The 27,990-nt window shown below is 39.0% G+C and overlaps 2 protein-coding genes and 1 long non-coding RNA gene across 3 annotated transcripts in view; 2 read left to right on the top strand and 1 right to left on the bottom strand.

Annotated features, from left to right (window-relative positions):
• LOC144665657 (CUB and sushi domain-containing protein 3-like) overlaps nucleotides 1–27,990 on the top strand; it is a 546,049-nt gene that overhangs the window by 135,432 nt on the left and 382,627 nt on the right. The gene's annotated exons all lie outside the window — the stretch shown is intronic.
• Nucleotides 5,597–27,990, bottom strand: part of LOC144665758 (failed axon connections homolog) — a 59,712-nt gene continuing 37,318 nt past the window's right edge. Inside the window, exon 3 of the mRNA XM_078527055.1 lies at nucleotides 5,597–5,707. Within this exon, the coding sequence (XP_078383181.1) occupies nucleotides 5,689–5,707 (19 nt within the window). The 3' untranslated portion in view covers nucleotides 5,597–5,688. The remainder of the gene's footprint in view (nucleotides 5,708–27,990) is intronic.
• Nucleotides 12,239–12,965, top strand: LOC144666572 (uncharacterized). The gene is made up of 2 exons (XR_013573212.1): nucleotides 12,239–12,603; nucleotides 12,723–12,965. It is a non-coding gene; the product is annotated as an uncharacterized LOC144666572 (long non-coding RNA).

The raw sequence follows: 27,990 nt of genomic DNA, 5'->3' as shown, positions 1-27,990 counted from the left end.
AGTAAGCTTATAGTTTAATCGCATTCCTATTTGCTCTGTAGATTACTATTAATGTAGAATTAAGGTCACGGGGAATACCTACAACATGAATAAATTCATGAAGCGAATTTTTGCTTGACCTGCATCTTTTAAAACGCTTATTTCTCGGCTGTTATGGGTGCGATTAAGCTCAAATTTTACAGAGACATGAAGAGATGATGAAATATTATGTATGTCATCTTTTATTTGGTAGATTGCACTTAATGGCGGTGTAGCAGCCTCGTTAGTGCCAAATTGGGAAGAACATGATTTTGTGGCAGAGTTTGCGGCACGAGTATGAGTCAGCACACAGTGATCTTGTCAAAAACTAATCAGTCAATATCTCTAGAGTGTCATACCAGAAGCGGATTTTTAAATTTAAAATTTGCCAGCAAGTTATGGTGGTTTAAATGCGCAAATTTTAATTTAATGCATTCTACCTCTTTCTAAAAGCGCTCTTTTAAAATTCCGCTTCTGTTATGACACACTACAGTATTCATAGTTTACCAATCTGCAGTGGCAAGTCATGTATGACTTGCATATGTATGGCGTATTTTACAGGACCTTTCGACTTTATTACCTAAAACTGGGCAAGGAAACTAACTAAAAAACAAACAGAAAATATATCCCCCAATGTGAAGGGTACCTATATATCTCTTAATAACCCTTTGTAGCAGGAGGCAGAATAGTTGGCTATATAAGACGCGTGACCGAGGATTTGAACTTGGGACGACCGAGAACAAATCCAGCAGGTGGCAGGGTTTAAGGTTTGAGCCCGGGACCATCGGGAATGGGCTTTGGGGACTCACTTGTAGCCTAAAATTATACCTTTTGGTATGTAAGCCCATTCCCGGTTTGTATGCGTGCGATGTTTTACATCGTGGAGGCAGTTGAACCTGATACAAAATACAGTATATGCTTAATATTAAGGTGGGGCCTACTGTATTTCAAATCATTTAAAGGAAAGCTCGTAAATAAAAGTAATGGAAGAGACAAACGTCATATGTTTTTTTTTTTTTTTAATGTTTAACCCTCATGCTACCAACTTAATTTGCATACAAATCATACCAACAGGGGTCAAAACAGACCCCATAACAAAAGTAGCTTAACAAACTGTACAATAATTTATAATCTTTCAAAAATTTATGTTAAATAATAATAACAATAAAAATAACACTAGGAATGCAAATATCAACCTTGCTCCTCGCAATTAAAGGAATATGTTAAGTAACAAACACTTCCTAGGTGATTTCAAATTTTAACATATCATGCCTGCTGGGGTCCGTATGGACCCCATCGCAGATTCAGTATGTTAGTGACTATGGACTTTTTAAATATCAACTGAAGAACAAGATGCATAGACGAATATGTATCGATGCTTATTGGGTTTTGTTTGTTAGTTTTATTTTTTGTTGTCACTGTCGTTGCTATTATTTTTGATGGTGGGTTCGATTTGGACCCCAACAGAAAAATGAGCCCCACATTTCCATATCCACATGTGATATAAAAACAACATTTGCAATTAAAGCAACTGACAAAAAGAGACAAATTCATGAAATCTGGAAAACATTGTGCAGACATACAAGCTTTGATGAATGTTTATTACCACTAGGGGTCGAATTGGACCCCACCTGGTAGGATGAGGGTTAATATCACCTCTGTACATAATAAATATATAAATATCTTTAAATCAGTTTATCATTAGATAGAGGATCAAATAAACTAAATAAATAATTTGCATCTGTTGTATCAAAGCATGAGTAAAAAGACCTCAATCACGGTATCAAGATGTATATTTCTTTGAAATAAGTTTATCCCAGTCTGGGTAATAGAGTTCCTTCATTCTGCGAGCGTGCTCATTACGATTTTTAGCTTTGGACTTTATGAGTTCATCAAATGGACTTTCTGGACAATCCCAGGCAGATGCAGTGATGAAAGCAAACAGTGAAACGTCAGCTAGACAAGGCTTCTCGTCAAACAGAAATTTCTTGCGGCCAAAAATTTCGGCATGTGGTAATTCCAGGAACACCGGAACATCGGAACACCGGAACACGGCACACCGGAACACCCGGAACGGTATGAAAAACCCGGAACACCCCGGAACACCTTCTAGAAAACCAGGAACACCCCGGAACACCTTCCGGAAAACCCGGAATACCTTCCAGAACCTTTGCATACCCCCAGCAAGGCGTTATTATCACCATGCTTACCATCGACTTATATTAACTAATGTTAATGTTAATATTAATCGAGTACCAGAATAATCTGTGAATAACACCAAAGACATTTTTTTTATCAGAGCTTGAGAAAATGAATTTGAAAGATCACTGGAAAAATTCGTTCTTTGAGCGATTCAGTGGGTATATTGGAGCTTAGAAATTTGTTTTCGATGTTTGGTGTCGTTAGAAATGATTTTTTTAAATACATAGTTAAAACAGTAACAAGTTTGCAATAAGATGTAAAAAATGCTCAAAGGCCTGGCATAATTGTTTAATACCGCTCTCGTAAACACAACTAACATGTTCTTGTAAATTTTTATATATGCCAAACGTCATATCTTAGAAACGCAAAGCTTTATGAAAACAGAGCAATACCGTGTTTGCCACTATTTCTTCAAAAACATCCTGTTAGCCGTTGCATTCAGATGTTAAAAACAGAGACGTCCAGCTAGAGGTAATCGTGTGGGGAGTAATGAACGAATAACATCGTCACTAAAAGTGGTGTGGAAACTTAGGTAAAGAAACGTTTCAAGAAAAAAAAAACATTTCAAACGTGGTGAGCACAGATGAGAAACTCAACAATATAATCAAGAAACGCGAAATAGATCGTCAGTGCCAGAAGAAAGAGGCTCAGAGCGGAAACGGATACTTAAAGCTGTCCGGTGTCCCAGTCCAATCAAATCAAATCTCACTGGCATCGAAACCAAACTCTTGCTCGAGGTAGGTTTTATGGCATTCCGTGAGGAGCAGACTCTTAACTCGTCCCCATTCGTCTTTTGAGTCCATCTTGAGTCAACAGTTGTACACAAAGGAAATCATCCTTCGCGTCTTGCAATTTTCGCATAAGAGACGACTGGAGACGAGTCAGGGGCAGACCTCCAGGGATTAAAAGAGAGCGCAGAATAAACGAAGGCTTTTGTGTCTGAATGCACGCCATGCGAAGAAGGAAGTGTACATCTGTTTCCCGAGAGGGGGGGGGGGGGGGGAAGGGGGGCGGAGCAGCCCTGTTTCACGGTGCCTGAATGGTCGCCGTTCCTTTCCGAAGTCACGAAACATATTTGCTTACGCTCGCTGAAACGACAGAAGGTTAAATCCAACACTTAACGATCATTATATGTGTAAAAACCACCGTCTGTTTTCACACAATTTTAATAGAAATCCCGTGTCAGGCATTTGACGAGTCGGTGGAGGGGCGAGTCGCGAGCAAAGAGATCAGTTAAAGCATGATTAGAGAGGACGTCAAATATCTAGCTGGCTAATTCCTTCACGATTACACGTTCTAACCAAACTGAATTTCTTATTTCGAACGGTTTCACCCTAAGCTCAAAAAAGCGCCCACTTTAAAAGCAATTAGTAAACCCATCATCGGCTATTAATCCGCGGGGAATTATGCGGAAGATAATACGGCGGCAGGCGTAACCGGAAGATACTTGTAGCGCACTGAAGGTTCTGACCCTGCTTATTTCACGTGCTGTCGACCTTCAACATCACTTGGTTTGAAGTGGACTGTACCTTACATTTACCGTTGCCAGATATCAAAAGCAATATTTTGCTGCTTTTATTTATTATAAAGCTAAGTTCTTTCACTTTGACTTCGTACAGCAAATGCGATCCAGTGATAATTGTTAGTTGCGCAACACCGCACATGGGAGTTCCGTATTGTACGCGCTTAATCGAACAATAAAAACTTCCCATTCAGATAATGTTCGTTGTTTCTCATAGATACACTGCAATATTCATAACCAGAGGAAATGGCATCAAGAATCCGTCCTTTTTTAGTCATTCTAAAATTATGCTGCTACACTTCCACGCAATTACCGCCAAGTTTAGGTGGTCGCGAAGAGAAGTTGTATGTAATGAATGAAAGAACGGAGAATGTCAATTTCATGACTCTCATCTTTAATTTTTATTTTTAGCGCAAATAATGCGATGGTAAATTAACGATTAATGTAAACGTTTCTCCAATTATTGCCCCCTGTAAACTTTATCCTTGAACGACTTTGAAGACAGGGACACTAAATCTCATGGCCTGTTAAGTTAACTACGTAATTAAGATGTATTTCCGGTCCCTCCTTAGTTCAGCTGCGTCTCGCTTTCGAAACATAATCGGAGTAGTTTTGAGAGGTATTATTACTTAAAAATAAACTTTCTGTAATTGATGATAAGAAGGGGAGTCAAGAGTGTCTTGCTCTAGCTCCATAAGCTGATTAAGTCTCAATTCAGTTGCAATTGACCATCTGCCACCCTCGCGTGTTACTGTCGAAATTGATATCCACGTTTTCCCTTCCGTTAAATGCATCTTCTTTTAGTTGCGTAAGTAAGTAACTGCTTCGTGGTTTCTGCTGTACTGAACCCTGCCTTTCAAGGCAAAGCGCCCGATTTTAAGCTTCTCAAGCTTCTCGATGTTCTTGTTTAGTATAATTTATGTCAAAGAGTCATTCCGCGAAAATTACATTCCGCATAATTATGCCATTCCGCAAGTCATGCCACATGCCATTCCGCAAACTCATTCCGCCTTTTACCCTCACCGGTTTTTTTTTTGTAGCCATAAATAGACGGTGGCAACTAATGCTGTAATCTGTGGAACATTTCCATCCTTTCGCATGTCTAGAGGGAATTATATCGTAAGTAGCTCAGTGTGTCGGGCTTTTATTTAACCAGTCCACTGCGGCCAGCCTTCACTTAATTGGCGTTGTCAGCGTTGTGACCACGACTAGGAGCATCGTTTGGTAATTAAGTTTTTTCGTTATTTTTTTGATGAGGCTTTTAAAGCTAAAAGAAAAAAAAAGCTGTGCATGCGGTGTGGTAGTGCCTTTATAAATCATACATAACCCTTGGTTACTGCATGTTGGAGCACTGGTAATGACGCATAACATGTAAAGTTGATGATTACATTTTTTAACCTTTTCAAAACTTTCAAAGACAGAACTACTAATCATAATGTAAAGTTGATGATTACATTTTTTAACCTTTTCAAATTATGTTACCCCTGTCATCCGGCGTTGGCTATACACAAGACCCGGGACTAAAGCTGTTTGTTAGATTGTTTGTTGAATTCAAACCCTGTATATGAGACAATCAGAAGAGGATATTCACAGAATTGCTCAAGAATAAAATTAAAATTTGAATACAGTAATAAACTAGTTTTTAGCAGCGGAGTGTATCAATCATGAACCTATAGCATGCAGACGGAATCTTGTTTCTTTAATCAGATTTATGTTTCTTTGAAATTTTATCATTCCAGTCTGGATAATACATCTCCTTCATTCTCTGAGCAAGCTTCTCAAGATTCTTTGCTCTAGACTTGGTGAGTTTAGCAAAAGGACTTTGTGGACAGTCCCACGTTGATGCAGCGATGAAGGCGAAAACTGCAGTGTCAGCAAGGCAAGGCTTTTCTCCAAACAGGAATTTTTTCTGGCCCAATATTGCCGATACCGCTAGCAAATCTCTCTCAGCTATCCCATACAGATCTTGTTCCGAGTGTCGACCGATACCGATACCGTGCGACCACAGATCACCCCTGACCTTTCTTTTTACCATGTAGAATATTAGATATCTGAGTGGCAAGATAAGATGACCGAACAGCGTCCCTCGCACGTGCCCGGCATAGTCAGAGAAAAAGCGGTAGTACACAAGGGCCCTGTAGGATAAAAACAGAAAAGTTGTTGAAAAGTATAAGTCCTAGAAGAGGCACCCTTTACGCATTGTGCATGCTCAGTCTAAAATACAACAGAAGGTCACTGAACTCTATTTGCATAGCTTTTGCGTGATAAACTCTCGAAACGGTAAGTGGTGCGCCATATGCATTGCGTTACGTTAGGTGGCCATTATCTGAACATAATTTATTAGCTCACTTGTTTTTCACCTGCTAAAAACTTTCTCATTCAAAGACACACATGACGAGATAATTATGCGTTTTCCATGGAACTATCCCGTGATGTAATACAGTTCACTCTCTCAATATGACGCTTCTTCATTGTGTTCGAAGAACTACAGCTATGTTTGTTCAACATTTAAAATAGCTCAATGGTCAAACAGAACGCCATGAGCCATTGTGCAATCAGTCGATCTTTTTTTAGTCGTGATTTTTAAATCATTAAAAAAAACAATTTTAATTTTTTAATTGTTTTAACAAGTTAAAACTTGTTAAAAATTCCTGCTGCAAAAATTTCTGTGATTTTCTTCACTCGCGTTTTCCGTTACCTTATACCAAAACCCCTTGCACTGCAACATGCCGAATTCTCGCAGAATTTACTCTCAAAAGCAACACTGATAAGCTACGACACGCAATATTTACTCAATCGGACATATGATCCAATTTTGAGGTTCCTGTGAATGACACTACAGTCACGAAATAAAGTCACGCATTTATTTCACGCAGAGAGCCTGCTGGCGAAATGAAATGCACCATGCATGGCATGCTGGGCACCATTTCCTCGTTGTTAGTGTGCTTTTTGAGGCATGGGTTCATTTCGATTCATTAACATATGCGAATCAAAGAGGGTGTCAAAGTGAGCCTCTTTCGGCTGATTATCAAATACGAAACAATCAGACCAAAGTAAACATTGTCAGGCAGTTTCTAAACCTGCACAAAACCGAGCATAACACAGGGCTGTAGATAAGGGTGGAGGTTTACTAGGACCTCTTTAAGAAGACTGATACAACGTCAAAAAGGTGACTCAAGATAACATGAAAGTGCATAGCGTAAACGTTTGTTTTATAAGTCTTACAACATGTGTTACATTGGCATTACATTTTAAATTTTCAACATTTTCTTGAGAGGATGCCCCCGGGCCCTTGAATGTTACCTACAACAAAACCCTAAACGCCATACTCACCAATAAGTATTTTCCTCCAACATTGTACGAATGCTGCGAGCAATGGCTTTTTCTATGGTGCTCAAATGAGAATCGATATCCACTTGGAATTCTTTCTTAAGAAACTTAATACAGAAATTTGAGTCGGCGATTTCTTGCCCGTTAAACTCGATCCAAGGCTTCTTTCCTTCTTGGAAAACTTGAAACTATAGTCATTTTCGTACGGTATCTTTGTCATCCGAAGGAAAGTTTCCAACTTGATACAAGGTGGAGAACCGCTCACCGATAATTTTGAGGGGACGACTGTACCAGGACTGATGTAGGACGACTGTACCAGGCTTGGTGTGTCTCTTGTTGCTTTTTCCTTGTAATTTCTTTGCGAGGAGATAAATGACAACAAATGCAACTGCAGTGATGCCAGCATATGCGGATATCTGCATGCTTACAAATGCTAGTACGCGTTGTACAAACGTGTACCAGTCAACACATTCTCTGTCACGCAAGCACACTATTTTGCATCTGCTGAGTCATGGTCTGGGTTCTGTAAACTCTGGAACTGGAATACCAGGAGCGGACAACAGACGGTGGAACGGTTAAATTTATATTTTTGACTGGGAAATGTGTTCGTTAGAAAAAGGTTTTGTCAGTGTTTTGTTATAAACCAAAGCCCGTTAAAATGAATCTCTGTGGACAACCACCAACATCTTTGTTATATCGGGGTTTTTCTAATTATCTTTTAGCCCTTTAGTCGACCCCCCTAACGATTTTCGTTTTATTAATGCACAGTCAGATTCTTTTGCACTGAGAAGAAAGCTGTTAGCTAACTCTATAAGACTTCATAATTTTTGTTGGCTGTGACGGCATTACAGCCGCCATCTTGGAATTCATCATTTTCTTAAAACGTCAGAAAATAGAGCAAATTATACAATATCAAAGTAAAATTAAAAAAAATGTACAAATTTGTTTTGGAAAAAAAAAAAAACTGGAAAAAATCAACAATGTTCATTCGTCCTGTTGTTTAATGTGAGTGTGTGTGTGTGTGTGTGTGTGTGTGTGTGTGTGTTTTAACGGAAGTTCAATAATTATTTAGCTTATGTTTTAGGAGAACGAGCTCTCACTTAAAAGCTCTCACGTTGGTATTTCTTGCACAGTGCTAATATAACGACGTGTAGCCTCGCGCATCAGCTGTCCCCGTTCATTTCAACTCACCAGATTACTCGCTTGCACAAATACTCCTCATTCCCCTTGCGTTACAGCCATCTTAAATTTCAGCCCGCCGAAAAGCCAGAGAAGTTTACTTCATAGACAGATAGAGAACTCTTTGTCCTGACGGTTTGAACCGACGTGACGAACACTGACTGAGTTTCTTTTAATATTTTATTTGTATTTACATCATTTTGGACTGTCCTCAAGCCATTTTTATGTTAAACTTATTATTGTGTCCTTTCTGACTTCCGCTTATCGTTCCAATATTTTCATGTAATATTCCCCTATATACTGTTACCTACGTCCGTTATTAATCGGGCGTGGCCGATTTATAGTTTACCCTTTGGTCGTCCTAGACGATAGTCTTCTGTCGGCTAAAAATGACGGGGATAGCCTGGGCCAATCGGTTTCATTTCAGTTTTGACAGTAAATCGTTGTAGGAACACTGGGTCGACTTTTGGGCTAATCTGCAATCTGGTTCTCTTCTTTGCTTCGGCGAGAGAACAGAGAAAAAAGCTTAACGGGTAAAGTACTAATAATCACCATTGTGAAACTGTAGTTGCTTTGACAAGTTGAAGCTATTTTTGTAAATAAAAGGGGTAACGTCATTCATGTCACGCAATGTTTTGTGGGAAACTTTGAAACTAGACGCTTTGCTGGTTTCTACAAATAGCAGTGTGATCTGGCGGTACATTTTTTTGGAGGCGGACTCCACTTTAAAACTATTTTTTATATATTTAGCAAGAAGTATGTCGATTTTCATTTCCGCACAGTTGGGCGTCAAAGTCGCCTGTCACAAAGAGTAGAATGTTTGCACAACTTGGTTTGGATATATTTTAGATTTGACTAGTGACGTTAGTAAGACACTTCTCAAGACGTCAGCAAAACATTGGCAATGTACAGTATTGGTGTGAACTTGAATGGAATTTTTTACGAGATCAGTAATACACCTTATTCCAAAATGGCGGACAATACATTATTCTTTTGTCTTCATGTTAATTGGCTCTCGTTGCCTCGATCGTATCTGCAGAATTCAAAAGAATCATTGGCTTAAAACGAGGCAATAAGGGCTAATTAACATATAGGCAAAAGATTAATGTATTTGCCGCCATTTTGGAATAAGGTGTATGCTATCGAATGAAAAGATGACTCGAAAATGAAAACTTCGAATAATTATAATTAAATACCAATTGAATTTTAGATGAGAAATTCCGGAAGTGACATTTGTGTTCAAAATAGGAATTTTTGTACAACTTAAAGTTCCGAAAAAAAAAGACCACATGTTTTGTAAAAATCACAGACAAACATGATCAGGAAAACAAAACAGGCCAATGGGTTTTATTCACGAAAATACAACTTTCTTAAGAAAGAGTTTGTAAACAAGACAATGGAATCGAATTACATTTCACACGAAATTTGCATACATTGGAACTTGCAAAAAGAAGTATCTCTGCCGAGACATAATAGCGAGACCTTGCATTAATAATTATTGTATTCTGATATGATTGTTATTTTTTATGGATTATAACTATTTGAAAGTGGTACTCATCGATTAAAACAAAACGGTTTTCCATTCACTGCTTGGAGTATTTATAGACGCGAAAACATTCGCTGAATCAAATTACATTCTGCACGAAATATTTTGTATCCATTTGTCCCGAAACTTTGAGGAAATTGAAATCTTTGTGGACAGTACTGCATAAAAGCAGTTCATAGAATTGAATAAAAAGATAAGAACCATATTGATAAAGGAAATTTTAAAACTTTATTTTGGCTCATTTTGACGAAATTCAGTAAACGGCTGTATCTTGTCTGTCTCTAACGATTTTACTACGGTTTCGAACGAGCTAATTTTTCAACATGATATCATGGTAGCGGGCAGAAGTCGGTTCGTTCTGAATTTTTCAATACGGTATACAAGTTACAGGTGAATATACAGACCCTCTGTACAGTAAAAAACGTTTTGGGAACAAACCATTGTGAACTTATTTTCTATGTTGATCAGTAAAAATCCTTAGTACGACATGGGGTTTGTTATCAAGTTCGTTAGTACGTTAATACTGCAAGGTGTATAACCTCAGAAAATTATTATCAAGTATGTTTTGTTTTATTAGCGGTTTATACTCTAAGGTCTTGGTATGGGAGATCAAAATTAAGGCAAATTTCTGTTATTATCTGGTTGCTTGGCACAGATTAGTACGATACTGAATTGGTTAGGAAATGTAAACAAACATTAAATTGAATGAGAGTAGAAAGGGAGGGACAGGTGGGGGTGAAAGACTAAGGAGATGGAAAGGGAGGGAGAATTAAAATCCATGGTTGGTTATATCACGCAACCTTTGACTTCTGTTGTTTTCTCACAAGAACAAAACTTAAGGTGGGGTTCTACCTGAATTTGAATGGAACTTTAAGAGATTTAAAGAAGGGATTGAAGAAAAGAATGGAAACACCTCCAAACAGTTGACCCCCTAGCCTCGCAAGAGCACTCCGGGTTATCAAGAGACTGTTTGGTGTCCGTCCACCAATTTTTAACTTCAAATTCAAATTTTAAAATCACATTAAATCTCCAATATTTCTTATTTGTCTAAATTTTACTAATCCTTTGAGAAAAACTATCGCCTCCCAGACATCCCCCAAAATCGTCCAAAAATTAACAAAATACTGCAAAACAAATATATATGGGATAAGTAAAGCTTTTTTGGAATCCTTGAAACGCGGCTGAAATGGTTTTCAGTGTTTTCCAGCCCTTATACTTTGGGTCAGTACTACTATTCTTCACCAGTTGCTATTACAGTAATGGTATGAAATAAATACCTAATCATTGGTCAAAAAGTTGTGATCATTTTCTTGACAATAGTAGTTACCTGATTAGGAGAAATGCGTCAGCCACCTAAAGCGTTGGAAAAATTGGTCTTCAGGTAAAACCCCGCCTTTATTAAGTATTGCGAAAAGGCTGCACTTTGCTAAGTGTTACAAATTTATATCTTCTAGACGTCTAGTTCAATCGTTTATTTGTATTGTGCGAAATATATTTTTATAAATTGAGACCATTATGTCATTAATACCCTAGGTGCTAGGGTTACCCTAGCAGGAGGGTTACCCTAGCGCTCCCACATTTCTTCTTATTTTCATCGACGTGTTTACAAGGCGCTAGGGTTACCCTAGCACCTAGGGTAACCCTAGCTGAGTGCTAGGGTTATCCTAGGTGCTAGGGTAACCCTAGCGCCTTGTAAACGCTCTGCTAGGGATAACTCGCCTACACGGGACAACTTTATTTTGGCTCCAAGAAGCTAAATATGTTTAAAAATACCGACAAAAACAGCGAATTGTGACCAAGAAACATCGTGTTCATTTACAATTTGTCGTATTTTTGCACTGGAACGGAATTATTTTCGAATAACAGCTTCTAACGACAAAATTTTACAAGGTTAACTGAAGCGTAACCGGTGTAAGTTGACCCGGGTAAGTAGGGTTACCCTACCTGCGAATTTTGCTTGTAAACCCGGGCTATCTTTAGCCTGTGAACAGGCTCTCCGGTCGGGGAGGGGGCGAAAAAAAGAAAAAAGGAAGAGCGGAGGGGGGGGGGGGGGCTGGGAGAGAGAGCCTGTTGACAAAGAATGGAGGCAGCCATTCCGCCCCTTTTTATAAACCTGTCATCATCTGTCACTAATCTGTCGACAACGTGTCATCAACTCCACCTTCTCCGCCTAGATGCATTGGAATGTAATTAGAGCGTACTTGAAAATGACAGCTCGCGGGAAAAAACCGCGCTTTTCTCCAATATGGATCGGAGCGATCCTCATTGCCGCTTTTGTAAAAAGTCTTTGAGCAGTTCAAAAAGGGTAAATTCTGTGCCGGTTTTCGATGTTTCTAAAAATAAGGAACTTCTTGTTGTCCCCGGACAAGATAGCGTCGTCGTGGCAGAGGCCTTGGAAATCCTTGGATTACAAGTAGAAAAGAAAGAGAGGTTTTCAGTTCTTTGTTGCATGCCGTGTGCTCGACAAGCTGTTCGCCTCTCTCATTCAGTTTCCGTCTTCACAAGCCGATGCAGTGAACCGTCTTTAAGTGTGAAAGACCCTTCGCCTGACTCATCAATCGCTGGCGGATCTCCCGAAAGAAATACAACGAGTACAAAACGATCGGTGGAGTTTCGTTCGCCGGCCGGTGTTACACCTTCGGCAAAGCGAAATAGAGATAGTGTTTCCGCTATTAAAACTTAGCGCAGGACACTAGCTTTTACGGATGAAACAAGCGAGGATAGCATTGAAGTCCCCCTTACAGTTGAGGAACAAATGCAGGCTTCAATGAATATTCCACAAGGAAAAAGCGAAACAGTTGTCAAGGTTAGTTAATCAACTTAAAACACGCTCTAATGTGATTTTTGCCGCGACACTTTCGTAACATGGTACTGTACATTATTCAGTTAAATTTCAACGTTGAAATTCCGATTTTTTTCTCCTAGATCTTTATTGGGTATCCTCAAAGTGGAAAGGTGGTGGAGTTTGAATGCAAGGATGCCAAAGAGAAGAAGGCGATTAAAAACTTTGCAATGAGAAATTTCCCCGCTGCTGCGAAGGCACTGTGTAGTCTGGAGTCCATGAAGCCTCATATTTGTGTAGAAAGCACTAAGCAGACTATGAAACAAGTTACAAATTATGCAATGGTAAATAAAGGTGACGGGCCTACACGACTCCTACGTCCGTGACATTTGTAACCTTTGCCGTTTTATGTTGAGTTCGGTCTTTCGACCTTTTTTGCTTCTGACTTCTTTCTGAGGGTACTGTTATTATTTGGAGGCTTTATGTATTGAATAGAGCCGTAAGATTGTGACCATTAAGTGTCTAGAGGTCATTAGTCCGCGCTGCGTGGTTTCCGTTTGTAGAGTTGAATGACACCTCTAAATCTGTACTCTGCCACATGTTGTGCTAGTTCAGTTTGTTTTGGCTCAATTCTATTTGCAAGATATGCTTTAGGCTCTCAAAATGTTCGCCCTGGAAGGACAAGATCTGAAATGTTCCGTGAAAATGTAAACTACTTGCATTTTATTGACGCCGGGCCCGGCATTTTAATCAATACTGTTGCAAGATGTATTGTCTTATCACGGATTTATCTTTTGTCCGGCTTAGCCAGAGACTGTTTCAGCTTTACTGTGAAAAAGCTGAAAGTTGGTTTCAGAGAGACATTCTGTGTTGTAAAGGCTATGCTTCTTGCATTATTTGATCGAGCGCTCTGTATTTCAAGCTCGATTTTTTGGATTTTTAACCTCCTTTGTTCGTTGCGTAATGTTGGCACCACATGATTCAAATATAAATTTGAAAACTTTACGCGCAAGTCCTGCTGACTGTTTTGCGTTTTGTATATGCCACTATATGGTTTAGTTCTTTAATCTGTCGTATGTGGACGAAATCTTTTAAAGAATCGTCCAACGCACGTTCAAAGAGATCGTTCGTAATTCGCAAAGACGCCATGTTTTCACTTCATAATAAGCCGCATTCCATCGCGTCCGTGTATATTTACGGTGTCGGCAAATTGAGATATGTTGATAAGACCTGTCAACAGTCAGTGATTCGACCAATCAGATGTTGCACTAGAATCTCGTGCACGGAACGGCGGCAAAAAAGCTTTGTCCGCAGGCTCCCCCGATTTTGAGTCCCGACCCGACTCATAACTCGGCTCGCTCCGCTCACCGAAAACATCATCGGGAGCCTGCTCGCAGGCTAGGCTATCTTCTAACCCTCTTGCTAGGGTAACCCTAGCACCTAGGGTTACCCTACCTGCTTGTAAACAGGCCCTAAGTAATAATGCAATTTTGAAAACATTCCAGATTTTCATTATTAAATAGAAACACGAAAAATTCAAATTTGGGAAAACAAGCCTGTCAAAATGACGTTGCCATGGTGATTACAAGTTACTGGCACAATAACTAATCCTACCAGATTATTGCGAGATAAATTTTAGATAAACGCGCAAAGTTTGGCAGCGTTTGGTTGAATCTTGAAAAAGTTATAAGCGTCCAAAGTCAGCGCGGGCCTCAAAAGCTCCCCCCCCCCCCCACCTCCCGGCCTGAATAGGTTTAAGTGACTGTTTTTCCAGTGATTTTTACTGTACTGTACCCTGCTTTTCAAGTCAAAACAGATAGCTAATTATTAAGCGCCCGATTTTAAGCTTCTCAAGCTTCTCAAGCTTCTTGTTTATACTAGTTTACCATTAACCACTATTGTTTACGTTGTAAGTTTAAATTTTAAAACCGTTATTTCTTTCATTATAGCAATTACCCTGAAGAAGACAAGTTGTAAAGGTAAAATATTGGGCCATTAAGAATGTCCTTTGCCGTGGTGACAGTCATGCATTTTAATTAGTTTTTTTCTACACGTTACAGTGACGTCTGGAACGAGCATTTTTACAAAAAGAGATCCGGCAGCAAGAAGTACTTGATTTTACTCGGCGTTGTGTTAGATGCGGCGCTAGAATGCTACTCTTGTTGTCCAAATTATGCAAGAATGGGTCAGTTGTTTCACAGACAGTTTAAGCTCTGTTTGCGATTGAGCCAGCGAAGATCGTATTTTGCGCAATAGGTGCCAAAGTCAAAGATATAAATTTTGTTTAGGAATAATTACGATATGCTTTACGAAACAGCGATACTCGAAAATTCCAATAAATATGCCTTACCTTACTTTCATGGTGTATTTATTGCTGTGTCTTTGCTTACTTTGCTGAGCGCTTTTAGCGAGTTATCGCTTTTTCCACTAAGTGGGAGGAAACCTCAGGAAAGACATATCACGTCAAATAGAGTTACGAACACTTCGTTCGTGATCGGATAAAAACATGTTTTCACATAATCCACCTCATCTTTAATATTGCATAGCTTTTCCTGGCCTAACCCTTTCCTTTGCATGAAACAAAAACAGAACAGACAACTTTCCATTATTTTTCCGGCCCATCCATCCCATTCCTCGTTGTTTAATTGTAACCTTTAAGACCCTCCTCGGCGTGACAAAAAAATTAAAATATTTTTTAAAGGTCTCAAAGTTTGCAGATAAGTACACGAATGGGAAGAAGTAAGTCTTATTTATTGATCAATGAAGTTGGTTTTGTCTTTATTCCGCCAAATACCTGAAAGAAACTGTGAATTAATGACTCGAAAGTAATTGATATTCAACTTGATTGAACTTTGCATTTTTGCCCGAGGCTAGAAAAAACGTTTGTTTTATGACAGATACTTTAATTTGCAACGATTGCAATTAAAGTTTATAGAATTAAATAATGCTTTCAGGTAACAAGTAGCCTGCGTAGCAGGCGTCTGTGTAGTTTTTAGCGCGCGGAAAAGAGTGCGCGATCGCGAGAAGGCCGCGCGAGGAAAAAAAAACCCTCTCGCGCCTTTCGCGTTTCTCCCATACGCGCGCTAGAAACTAACGACGCCTGCCACGCAGGCTAGGTAACAAGCTTTGAATCAATGTGATTTTTCCGCTGCGATGGAGAACACCTATAACCCTACAACCCTTTCAAAAGGTCGGTAAGGCAACAAAAGAGAAATTTATAGAAGAAAACAGCCCCTCGTGAGAGTTTTCATTTCTACTATGCAGCCTACAGTGGAGCTTGAGCCAACCTATACTATTGACCGTGTCATCACTTGAGATGAAAATCCGCCACTGCATGCAGGGAACATAAAAGATCTCCCTGGGATCATGGAATGTACTCAGACCGAAGCACGAGACATCGATTAACTTTATTTGAACTTGAAACTGGTATTATCGTGTGTCAGATGGCTTGCAGTTCTATCGCTGCATAGGAGGCAATTAACCATATTAATTCCATACCGTGTTGGAAATCAGGAATATAAAAGATATCCCTTCGGATCCTTCTATCGCATTATTTCCATTTTTTTGGTTAAATGAAAAAAAAATAAATAAAACATCAAAACGTTATAGAACTAAATAACATTCTAAGGACGTTTTCAGGCTCAAATCATCAAAAAAAAAGACATTCAGTCTTAATTCGGCTTTAGCTCGACAATCAGACGTTCTTATCGCAAAAAAACGTCCTTGGTTGGCTTTTCGGACTTTTCCTCTCTTTGCGAAGCGACTCATTTACCCTGACCCGCTAAATAGTTGCAATCGCATTTGTTCTTTCTTTAGCCCCAGCACAAATCACTACAGTGTATAATATCAGTGACGGGGCTGAGCGAAGTCATGTCGTTAAAATCCGGTCATCACAATGTAAAATAAATATAAATAAGTATCCAACTGTCAGAACTGAGGAACACGCAAATGCTTCAGTTTATAGAACATTTTTAAACGCTTTAAATCCATGCACATGAATCTAAAAAGCTCCCCTCTTCTTCTGTCGTAAAAAAGCTAAAGGAACAAACCGCTGTTCACTTAGCGAAAGAAAGGTATGTAAATTTGCGAAAAACTAAAAACCTTCATTAAATTACGCAGCTGTTCACCATTGTTATATTTAAGTGCATCTGTCACAGTGAGCTTACCAGAGCCGTGAAAATTAAAATAACCGATTTCGACGAAAGTTGGTGTGGTTGAAGTACTTCTTATGGCCATTAACGTGACACAGTTTAAAATTTGTCAGACCTTTATATGACAAAAAAAGTGAAGGTCAAAGGTCAAGCCTAAACTGTAGGCGATTTATCGCCTTCAAAAAAGCAAATATTGACAATTTTTAAACATTTTTTTTACAACTCCAAGACGCAAGGAATCAAAATAAAGTTAATAGCAGTGAAGAATAATGCAAACTGAATAAGACTATGTAAGAATTTATTTTGTATCTGAGGAATTTCATTTTCATAACCTTCGTGAATAACGTGTCCTAGTTGGTCGGTGTTTTTTGCCTTAAAAGTGGTGTTTTTTTAAAATCCTTTAATTATGCATTCCAGCGTTCTATTAATCAAACGAATGCTCCGAGACAAAGATAAGGAGCTATATTTTAAGATAAAAAAGAAAAATGCTCGGGCAATTTTGTTTCCTAGGAATTTTTCATAAGTACTTTTAGACTATTCAGCCAGCTTCGCGTTGCGTGACACTAAAGAAAACGGTGTTTGTTTCATTCGTGTGGAATATATTTATTTCGTTATAATGAGTATTCAGGCCTAAAGATGAGTAACATTATTTTATTATTTAGCAATACTTTTATAAGCGTTCCTCCTTCGCACGTTCAAGGATGTGTCATTCAAAGTCTTCAAAAGGGTTTATAAACGACGAAATTATAAAGTCAATATTCAACAGACACCTCACCTCACGAAATTTATGCCTGCGGCCTTCAATTAATCCTTTACAATTTTCAGCTCTTTTTCGGTATTTTGTGCATATGTACTAAGGATAGATCTAGGAATGTAACAATCTTCCTTAAGCGGTTTACATAGTTATTGATATAATTACGGCGCGTGAGCCGCGGTTGTAAAGCGTGGGAACAAGACCTCTCATTGGCTGAACTTTTGCGTTTCGCAGCTAAATTTTACGATTGATAAAAGGGAAATGTTATTTGAATCCGTTTGTTAGTTATTTTCTAACAGAAAGGTAGCATATGCACAAGAAGTTTCTTAGATCTATATATTTTTCAACGATTTAACGGTGAATGCAGGAAAGAAAAGATGTTTTGTTCATTTGCGCGAGCGGCAAGCTCAATTCCTTGTGCTGACTTCGCTGGAGACTATGACAGCTCAACTTGAAACATGGAAAATTCAGGAAAAAGATTTACTTCTAAACAGAGCAGGTAACCGTTTTAAACGTAACAAGCCGACTGAATTGCCTTACTTTTGCACTTGAACTTCTCATAAATTAAACATCACTATTTACAAATTACCTAATATTAAAGTTTTAGACTATTTTATTCCTAGAACTGAACCCTGAACAAAAATTAAATTAGACATACTTGATATTTTTTTAGGCATTCAAGATGTAAATGATGAACAAAAAAATGTCTTGACAATATGTTCGGCACATCGCTTTGAGCTTGCCAAGCACTGGAGACCTTCAACCGCTTGCTGTCATCCCGAACATACTCAAAGTACTCAGAAACGAAAGGTTTCAATTCCTGATAGATACATCACACCGGATATAGCGAAAGAAATCATGTTAATGTGTGGTTTACACTGTATTATTGGATCCCGTAAGTGTTTCAAGTAGTATCTTGTAATTAATCTGTGTATATTTGTTCGGCGCCGTTACACTTGCCAATGTTTCATGCAACATGTCTCGCATTTTTGTTGCGCCTTTGCGACAAGTTCCAGGAGGCGTTACAAACTCGTGTAAGGTGTTACAGCGTTGTTGCTCGTTATCAAAAGAGGCTTTGATTCCTTTCGTGCAAGGCTTGCTACATCGTATACCGAAATATGTCTATTTGAGTGGGTGTCACGGAAGTTATTTTTGCGTGTAATCTATCGCAGCGAGACAAGTTGCAAGACAACTCGCCTCGTGCCACCGTGCCCGAAAGTTGCATACGGTAAACCAGCAACCCCCCGGGGGGGGGGGGGGAAACTCCCATATCAAACAGACAGGGATGCTCCTCGGAAATTTTGAATTAAACCCCGAAAGGAGACCAATCTGGGCGTTACTCACGCTTCTTTGACCCCTAAAAGATACCTTTTTTAAAAATATTTTTAAACTAAGAGTCCAAAATCCGAAATTTACACCCGCAGGCGAGACGACGAGCATCCCAGTCTCTTTGATATGGGAGTCCCCCCCCCCCCCACCCCCGGGCCAGCAACGCAGGGGAAAGCAGAACAAAATAATGTCTCTTTTTTGCCAGGCACTGATTTATTGTCAGTTCGCTCACTACACGCGCTCTCTCCCTAAACTTCTTTATTCACCTATATACATTCTTCACACACTTTAGGGGGTTGGGGTTAGGTGCAGGAGGGGGGGGGGGGTACTACTTTTTTATAATTGTATGCTATGACGGTAGTTGCCAGTAGGTGGTGTCGAGTTTGTAAGGGGAATAGGGTCCCTAACTATGTATAAACATTTCTGCTTTTATCAATGTTGAGGCGTGTTGTGTTATCTGTTAGGGGACTGGGATCAAACATAAGACCACATGGTAGAAAAGATCACATAGTAGAAAAGATCAATATCGTCGAATTTTCTTCACAATCTGGCATTTTTTTAATGCTAGCTTGACATTCTGCATGGAGGAAAGGAGATGTTATACAGTTTCTTCTCTGATCTTTGGGAAGGTAGATTTAGGTTAGATTGAGAGTGTGCTATCATGATCATTCGCCGAATTAAAGGAAGCGTCAACAACGCATGTACCGCCACCCTTATGTTTTTGGTCAACGAACTTAAACATATATCCGTTTATGTGAAAGATGAATCTTATACCCGTAATTTGTATACATATCATAGGTGTGTGCCGTCAGTGTCGGGAAAAGCACGCTTGTTATCTGAAACAATTTCAGTCTTCACAGCAGCCATCTTCAGAGAATATTGCAGCTAAAAGCATCACACCCGTAAAAGGTTTCCTATTCCACCTGAAGTGTTAAGCAGCCCGACTGGTATGGAAAATTCTTTAATAAGCGATGAAGATTACAAACAACCACTTACACCAGCCACTGCAAAAACAGCCTACAACCAGTATGTGTACAAATTACATGAAGCGACTGGGATAAGTGAGCCATTTAGACATCTGGATTCTGTTCTTATGAAAGAGTGGAACGATTTGCACCCTCGTACTCAACATCATTATGCATCGTTCGCTAAACAAGGAGTAAGACCAGTTTTGGAATCAATTGCCCCTGGCCAAGGTGAAGAGCTTTGGAATTACTTGAAAAACAGTTCAATTATGGGTCTTGGCAACAACGATAACGACGATGAAGATGAAGAACTTTCTCTTAACACCCTCTCGGACAGCACTTTACGGAATCTCATTGATGCCTATAACAATGCACAGTCTTCAAAATCGAGAAAAGAAATTCTGTCAATATTTGCCCAAAATTTTACAAGAAAGCAATTGAAAGACTTTATTCCTGGTTTGACAGATTTCCGTATAAAGGAGGCTAGAAAGCATTGTAAAGAACATGGACCAGGCATTGCAGTGCCTACAGCTCCAATTCACAGGTTCTACCTCAGTGAAAACAAAGTTGACCACTTTTTAAGAGGCTGTATCTGTAATAGTGGTCTGCCCGATCTGGCTTGTTAAATAGATTTCGCTCTTTTCTAGTGTGTTGCAAGACTTTCATGTACTTATACTAAAAACACAATTCACTTGACCGGATCATTAATTTTTTTCGAGTTTTTAAAGATTTTCGGTTCACCCGAACGAGCACTTGTAACGACCACTGTCAAGGCTTAAATTTACCACAACTTTGAAAATTAATTAAAAAAGAACTAACAACTTCTGTACCAACACTACAGCCTGTTAAATTATGTCTTTTTAATTTATCACACCAACTTTTACGAACATTGAGCTCGAATCAAGCTAGCAGCAAAACATTAATGACACCCCTATCACACACCTTGATGAAACACTTGAAAACGGCTCAGATTCAAACTTTATTTTTGAAAAAGTGAGGCGGTCTACTTCAATCAAACCAACGCAGCCGAAAAATAGATGTAATAGAAAATGTTCCTATCGAAAAAACCTTTTGTTATCGTCTTAATGAAATATTTACAGCTGTGTAAACTTGCCCAATTACGAAGATCTTCATGTTTGCAGCCATTTTGAGGGACTCGTCAGGACGAGGAGTTTTATCAACTGGCCTCGCAGACATACCTCACACCTTCAGAAATAAACAAAGATTAGATATAAATGCAGTGCAGTTCAACTGAACTTTGTTCAGAGATTTGGAAGTCTGCCCCGCATCGACAAGAAAATCTCTTCAAGGTCTGGACAACTACACTGCGGACGGATCAGAGGCATTTGAAAATTTAGAAGAAGTTATCAGCAAGCTCTATGACGGAGGAATGCCCGATAGTAAGGCTGACAGGCTGCGATCATTGGCCCTATCTTGCAAACGTTACCTTAAGCAGGACTACAGCACACATGTCGTGAACGATTCAACAAGCGACAATTTCTGTGTCTCCTGACCATTGTCGATTCTTTGCACTAAACGACCCTAAGAAAGAACAATTGAAGCAGAGCTGTACACATAGCCACTTACTCGAGTGTGATAGGTGCCAGGAACTACGTGATCTATTTTTGTCGTTAGAGGAGGAAATAGGAAAGATCTCTGAGCAGTGCACCATGGCTAGTGACGACATATGTGATCTTCGTTTCCTGCTGGATGACAGTAAAGACAAGATAGAACAATGGAAAGCTCACATTTTGAGAAGTGTGAATCAAGAGGAGGGAAAGCAGGAGGTCCTTGATTAGATAAACCTACTGAAGCCCTTTTGGTGGAAGATTGGGCGATGAAAGTTTTGCCACTGCACTTCAGGGAAAAATCAGCTGAGTTCTATGGAAAGCGTGGTATCAACTGGCATGTCACAGCAGTGATACGAAAAACACAAGAATGCTCATTATCAGTAGACGTTTTTGTCCATGTCTACGACAGTTGCGATCAGAACCAGATCACAGTGGCTTCAATTACCCAGAACACGCTCTTTACACTTAAAGAGCTGTATCCGGAGCTAACAGGAGTTTATCTAAGATCAGACAACGCCGGTTGTTATCACGGGGGATATCTTTTGACAAGCCTCCCCAGTATTGGTCATGAAACTGGCATCAGAGTCATTGGCTATGATTTCAGCGAAGCTCAACATGGCAAAGATATATGCGATCGAAAGACAGCGACAATGAAGCAACATGCAAGACGCTTTGTGGCAGAGACGAAGACCGACATTCTGACAGTGCGTGATCTAAAAAAGGCCCTGGAAAGTAATGGTGGAGTGAAGGGATGCCGAGTGAGCGTCGCAGAAATGCCACAGCGATCCAGCCAAATTGACGTGAAAAAACGTGAAAATAAAAGGAATTAGTCAGATTCACAACATTCGTTACGAAGAAGGTGGCATGCGCTTTTGGAAGGCGTTTGACATTGGAAAAGGAGAACGCATGTTACAAGACGATATGCCATCAATTGAAATTCCAAAGGTTAAGGTACTACAGGCCTTTTAAGAAACATGCCGTTCCAGCGGAGCTGATATGATAAATGACGAACTGTCAAAGCCACTTTTCGCCGCTTACTTTTCATGTGAGTCTGAGCAGAGTGGACAGGGGGTCAACAATATTACCATGGGATGGGCATTAAAAACACACAAGTCTTCCCGGTTTTCTGAAACCGTTAAAGCGTATCTTAATGACAGATTCCTTATTGGCGAGGAAACAGGAAATAAGGCATCGCCAACTCAAGTTGCTCGGGAAATGCGCAGAGAACGAGACGTTAAGGGTAATCGTCTATTTGTTGGAAGTGACTGTCTCAGTTCTCAACAGATTGCATCATACTTTTCCCGTCTTGCAACAGCAAAAAAGAAACACGGTTCTTTAAACGCAGCTGCCAGTCTGGAGGAAGTAGAAGAATTTTTGGATGAAGAGCAGATGCAGGAATAACGCGAAGAGGACATTACACGTAGAAAGAAGGTTGTTTTTGGCAGCCTGCAATTAGAGCATCCCATCACCTACAAGTCCTACAACCTGTGCAAGCTAGCTGCAGATGGGAAACTAGAAAAGAAATTCAGTATTGCTGATCTGAAAGACATCTGCGACTTACTTGACATAGACACTGAGAACTTTAAGCGTCGTAAAGCCCCATACAAGAATGCTTTAACAAATGTTTTAAGTTGTTGTACTTGCAATAGGAAGTAACATGGAATGGAGTACTATGATGTTGGACTATTTTGGCCACATTCTGTCTAAGAAGCTTAGAGTTTAGTTCAGCTAGGTACGTACTATTTAAGACATGCACGATGGCGACAGCAAAGTTGCATATTGTGCTCGCTGACGTCAATTTTCGCCATTATTCAGATTGTTTTTCAATTTTCCAATAGTCCAGTGTTTTAGATACGTAGTATGACCAAAACATTAACACATTTCCGCAAATTGACCCCACCATATCAATCATACCCTCATGGTTTAATTTTCGCCTTCAAAAGATTCTAAAAATTAATTTCAGTTTCTTTTAAAACTATTTCAGACTTTTTGTACGTAAAACTTATTTTTCATTTTTTATTCATTTTTGCAAATTTCTATATATTTTCTAACAATCTTAAATTTTGAAAGTGAAGATTTTGAGGTTGATGACGTCATTTTGACGTTATATGACGTCACTGCTAAAACGTTACCACGATCAACCTACGAGGTTTAGGGCGCTTAGCACTCCAAAAAAGTTTCTACGCAATAGCTTAATTACTTTTGATAGTAAATAGGAGGCTCTTTCTGCCTGCCCTCCCCACCCCCTCCCCCTCGCCTTATCAATTCAAAACACTCAGGTTTTCAACGTTATTTGCAAAAAAAGTAAGAGAAATGATGAAACAGTGTGATTGTGACAGTAAATGTCTTGTCAAACGTTATGGTTTTTTAAATCTCATTTAAAACTTCTCCGACCGACAACAAGTTGCTAAAACATTAAAAATACCCATTTTTTTTACAAAATAGAGGTAGAAGAAGCAGCGCGTGAGATCCATAATATGCAATTGCCCAATAAGTTCTTCACAGCTTTTTAAAGCTGGGGCCATCTTCTTTACATCCATATATGAATAGAAGCCCAAAACTGCTGGAGCATGGAGAAGTGGCATTTTAAAAAAAAGTGAAAATATGCTGGTGTCTGACAATTAAAATAGAACTTCACTTTTAACCACCCCTGAATATTTTACCTTGATATGGCAGGCAATTTTAATGATATTGCCTAAGAGCATATACCACCCCCTTTCCATATATTGCCAAAGAAGGATGCCTTCTTTTTATTTCTTCATGAAAATAAATAATAAAATATGCATTATTTTTGTTATTTTTGAAGATAAAATTTTGTCCTCGGATCACGGAAAAAAGGCTGCCCAATTTCTTGGCTTATTAAAAGCAGCTAGTCAAACTTTTATGCTCATTGTGATCGGCACATGTAATGCTATCATTCCACAAAAAATAGTGGGAATCAAGGATTTCGAATTTCATAACCTCCATACATAGATGGTCGGTTTTCTGTGACAGATGCACTTAACAGAATCTGATCCGGGTTTTTCTAGTACAAAAATAAAACGGAAATACCAACGGAATCTGTAACCGATATTTGACATGTTCTACCAAGATCTGCAGAATGCGAAAACAAATTAATGGTAACAAAAAATGTAGAGGTCAACATTCCCGATGGCCTGAAATCCAAAACCAGTAAACCATATAAAGATATGTAAGGCTGTATTTACAAGTTGTGCAATCTTCAGACAGACCGACGAACATGGAGAGCAAAAGCAAAAAGAGCTCCAATGTTCTCCTCTTTGGACTTTCATTCAATTTAATTTTGACACTGAGTTCTCTTGGGTTCACTTGTTATTCTTTACATCGATTAGACTCGCGTCTAACAGCAGTTGAACGGGATTCACTGGTTGTAAACAGTTATCCATATGGGAATGACAATCGCGAGATTGTGACACCAGCAACTGCAAGTTCGCGTGGATCCCAAATGAAGAAGAATGTCGTCAAAAGAGCTGCCGATAGTCAATCCATGTGCCGCAAATGCAGCAGCGTCTGTTTAAACTGGAATGGGCATCGAAATGTAAGTTGCTTATTTCATTATGTTTGATTACTTCCGTGTTTCAAATACTGAGTTGGCTCTAAAAAGTCTGAAAGGGTTTGCTTTTAATGCCAATATTATTTAACTTCCTTTCCGGTTTCTAAATATTGCTCTGAGTAGATTTTTTCTGCAATTAAAATAAAACTCTAAGGAAGGTTTATCAGAAATTAGTCAAGCTTATCGAAGGTGAAGAAAGTATGCATAGCTAGCAAGGAATCAAAATTGATCAGAGCGCTTCAAGCTGAAATGCACTATCTCATTGTAACTTTGAATCAAAATTAAAGCTTTAATATTGAAGAAAATAACATTGGAATCGGCCTTTTCACTAGATTAGAGGTAAATGTATGGTCTCTTCCTTTCTTCAATCAGAATTAGGATATGAAGGGGATCGAAGTATGTGACCTGTCAGTTCGCTTGTAATTATGTCGTTGTTTGGTGCGATGTTACATTATTCGGGAAGAACTAAATTGCAGGAAGTAATAATTATAATATAAATGTATTAGCTATGTATTGTGCCAACACAGCTGATATTTATTAAATTGTTGAGAATGCGATGGAAATCAAGAGAAAATTTTAACAATTATTCCACGAGCGCACGTTGGATATGAGTTGGCTATAACGGTCGAGTAAAGTGAAATAATTGTTTTAGCTCCCAAGCTGCTTTCGTTGACACGTATCGGCTACCATAATTTTGGTCAATGGTATATTAGTTCGTATACCATTGCCTGTTAACCAGTCAAAAACGCAGGAATTGCAATATACCATAGCTAGTTTTTAATAACGAATGATATTCCATGTCGTTGTCCTCATAACGTCCCTTACTGCGAATAACTGGTGTGAAAATGTGTCTCAGTAGTCTCGATATATCCTCATCTACTTAACCTGCAACGGCACTAGTCAGCATGTCCAATCAGGTTGAAGCTATTTATTTATATTGTAATCTGTCTTTAAAATCCTGTTGTTCTTATAACATCCTGTTGAGCTTATAACATCCTGTTGTGCTTATATGTGCTTGGCTTATTTAACCCCAAGCACAGATTTTGTCTTATCTTGTCAAGTTATCTGTTTTTTCTTCTTTGTATGACACACGAGACCTGATCAATCAGCGTAACCACCTTGATAAATAAGAAGTAAAGCATTGTAGTACTTAAGCACGAAGGATTACACTTTTACTAACTCTTCACTGAATGTTTACTGTTCACTGAATGTTTTGCCTTGGTTTTATTTATTTATTTTTTCTTTATTTTGTTAATATTATGTACTACGACTTGGATGCCAGTAACACATTTATTCCCACCACCTAGATAAAGGTCCTCTTACACACAAAGCCTGTTCTGCAAGAGCTAGAGGTAGCTTACAACCAACTTAATCAAAATATTTTTTTACAATCAATAGAACGCAACAGTGGAAAAAAGTGACGATAAGATAGTTTGCGTGGAAGGTAAGATTAATGTCTAGCTACTGATACTTCTTCATATCGCGGGTCAATTGACCCACACACAGCTTAATTAACTCGGTTTCTTTAACATTGAATGATCAATAGTATTGCATCTCTGGACGAGTTCTTGACCTTACACTATACACAGAGTTATCTTTCAACAGTTTATGTTTAGGTTTTTCGTTGCCAATTATTTTGTCATCTAATGAACAATTGCTGGAGATAAGCACTAGAGTATACCTTTATGTGTAAGGAATTAAACACCCTGGGAACTCTCAAAACCTTACTCTTTTTATTAGGGGTCCGGGTTAACGAAGGTCAGAAATACGGCAATGTATTGAGACCAATTTCACTTCCGTTTGTATTTGGGATCCTGGAGAATTTATAAACATTGCTTTCAAACAGCGATTTCAGATTCTAACTAGTTACGCTAGTCACACAAAACTCTATTATGAATGTGTCACCAAATAAAGTACACAAAACAGACCTCACAGTGACCAAACCTCATTAAATTTATTTTGACATCATTTAACTAAACTTGTTTAATTTCATCAGGTCGTCTAGGACCTCAAGGCCCACCAGGCCCTCCCGGTTCACCTGGACCTATTGGTCCCCAGGGCCCTTCTGGTAAAAAAGGAAAAAAAGGGAACAAGGGGTGCTCCTGGCGCGCAAGGAAAGCGAGGCAGCAGAGGATCACCAGGACCCCCTGGGGCTGCAGGTCCACCTGGTAAATCAACACAACTAGAAACAAGCCCTAGCAGTGGACGTCAGTTGGGTAAGATTTTATTTCTGTTGAAAAATAAAAGCGTATTATAATGCACATGCTGGGACAAAGGGGATTTGACTTGGTGTTTCACAAATATCTTCTTAAATGTGAAACACATAATATAACTATCCTCGTTCATTTAGATTATATTTTTTAACATGGGTAGCCATTGATTTAGCATTTGGCATTTTATAAAGTGAAAAAAATAAACACAAACTACACAATCAGATGTAGGTTTTTTTAAGATGTAGGAAAGGTGAGGAGGTGCTAAGTGGTGCTATGATATTTACAACTGTCAACCCTCCAAGCCCCGAAAACCAATGGGAGGGTATAACAGGAATCCTATTAAGTATCAATGATATGGACAGAACATAACCCCAGTCAGAATTAATCTACCGAATGGCAAACGTAACTGGTGTCCCAATTAGCACACAAGGGCTAAATACTTAGAGACTGAAATAAAGTTTTTACTTACTTACTTTACTTACTTTACTTGAATCGTGTGAATAGCGCCGAAGTCACCAAGAGTCTCTCGAAAATAACAATGTCTTGTACATAATCAAACAGCACAAAGTTCAATGTGATACACAGGAGAAACAATAATTCACTCTAATTGAATGATTTCCTAAAAGAAAACTCAGCTGAGAGAAAACGTTTCTTTTCATTCTCTTTCTAAAATCAAAGTCTCTTCGAGATATCGACGTTTTTGCATGAAGTATGAGTCGAAGGTTTATCCTGTGCATTGTTCTTCGAACTTATCATTACAGTTTCTTTGTAGTTTAGTTTAACAATTTCCTATCTTCGCGGAGGAAATGCAGCCATATAATTTTGTCAAAAATGGCTCGTCCGCGCCGGGTATTTAT

This window comes from Oculina patagonica, chromosome 9 (genome assembly GCF_052425735.1).
Source record: "Oculina patagonica isolate OP01 chromosome 9, crgOcupat, whole genome shotgun sequence".
In the NCBI taxonomy this organism is placed as follows: domain Eukaryota; kingdom Metazoa; phylum Cnidaria; class Anthozoa; order Scleractinia; family Oculinidae; genus Oculina; species Oculina patagonica.
This window is presented reverse-complemented; position numbering and strand designations above follow the sequence as displayed.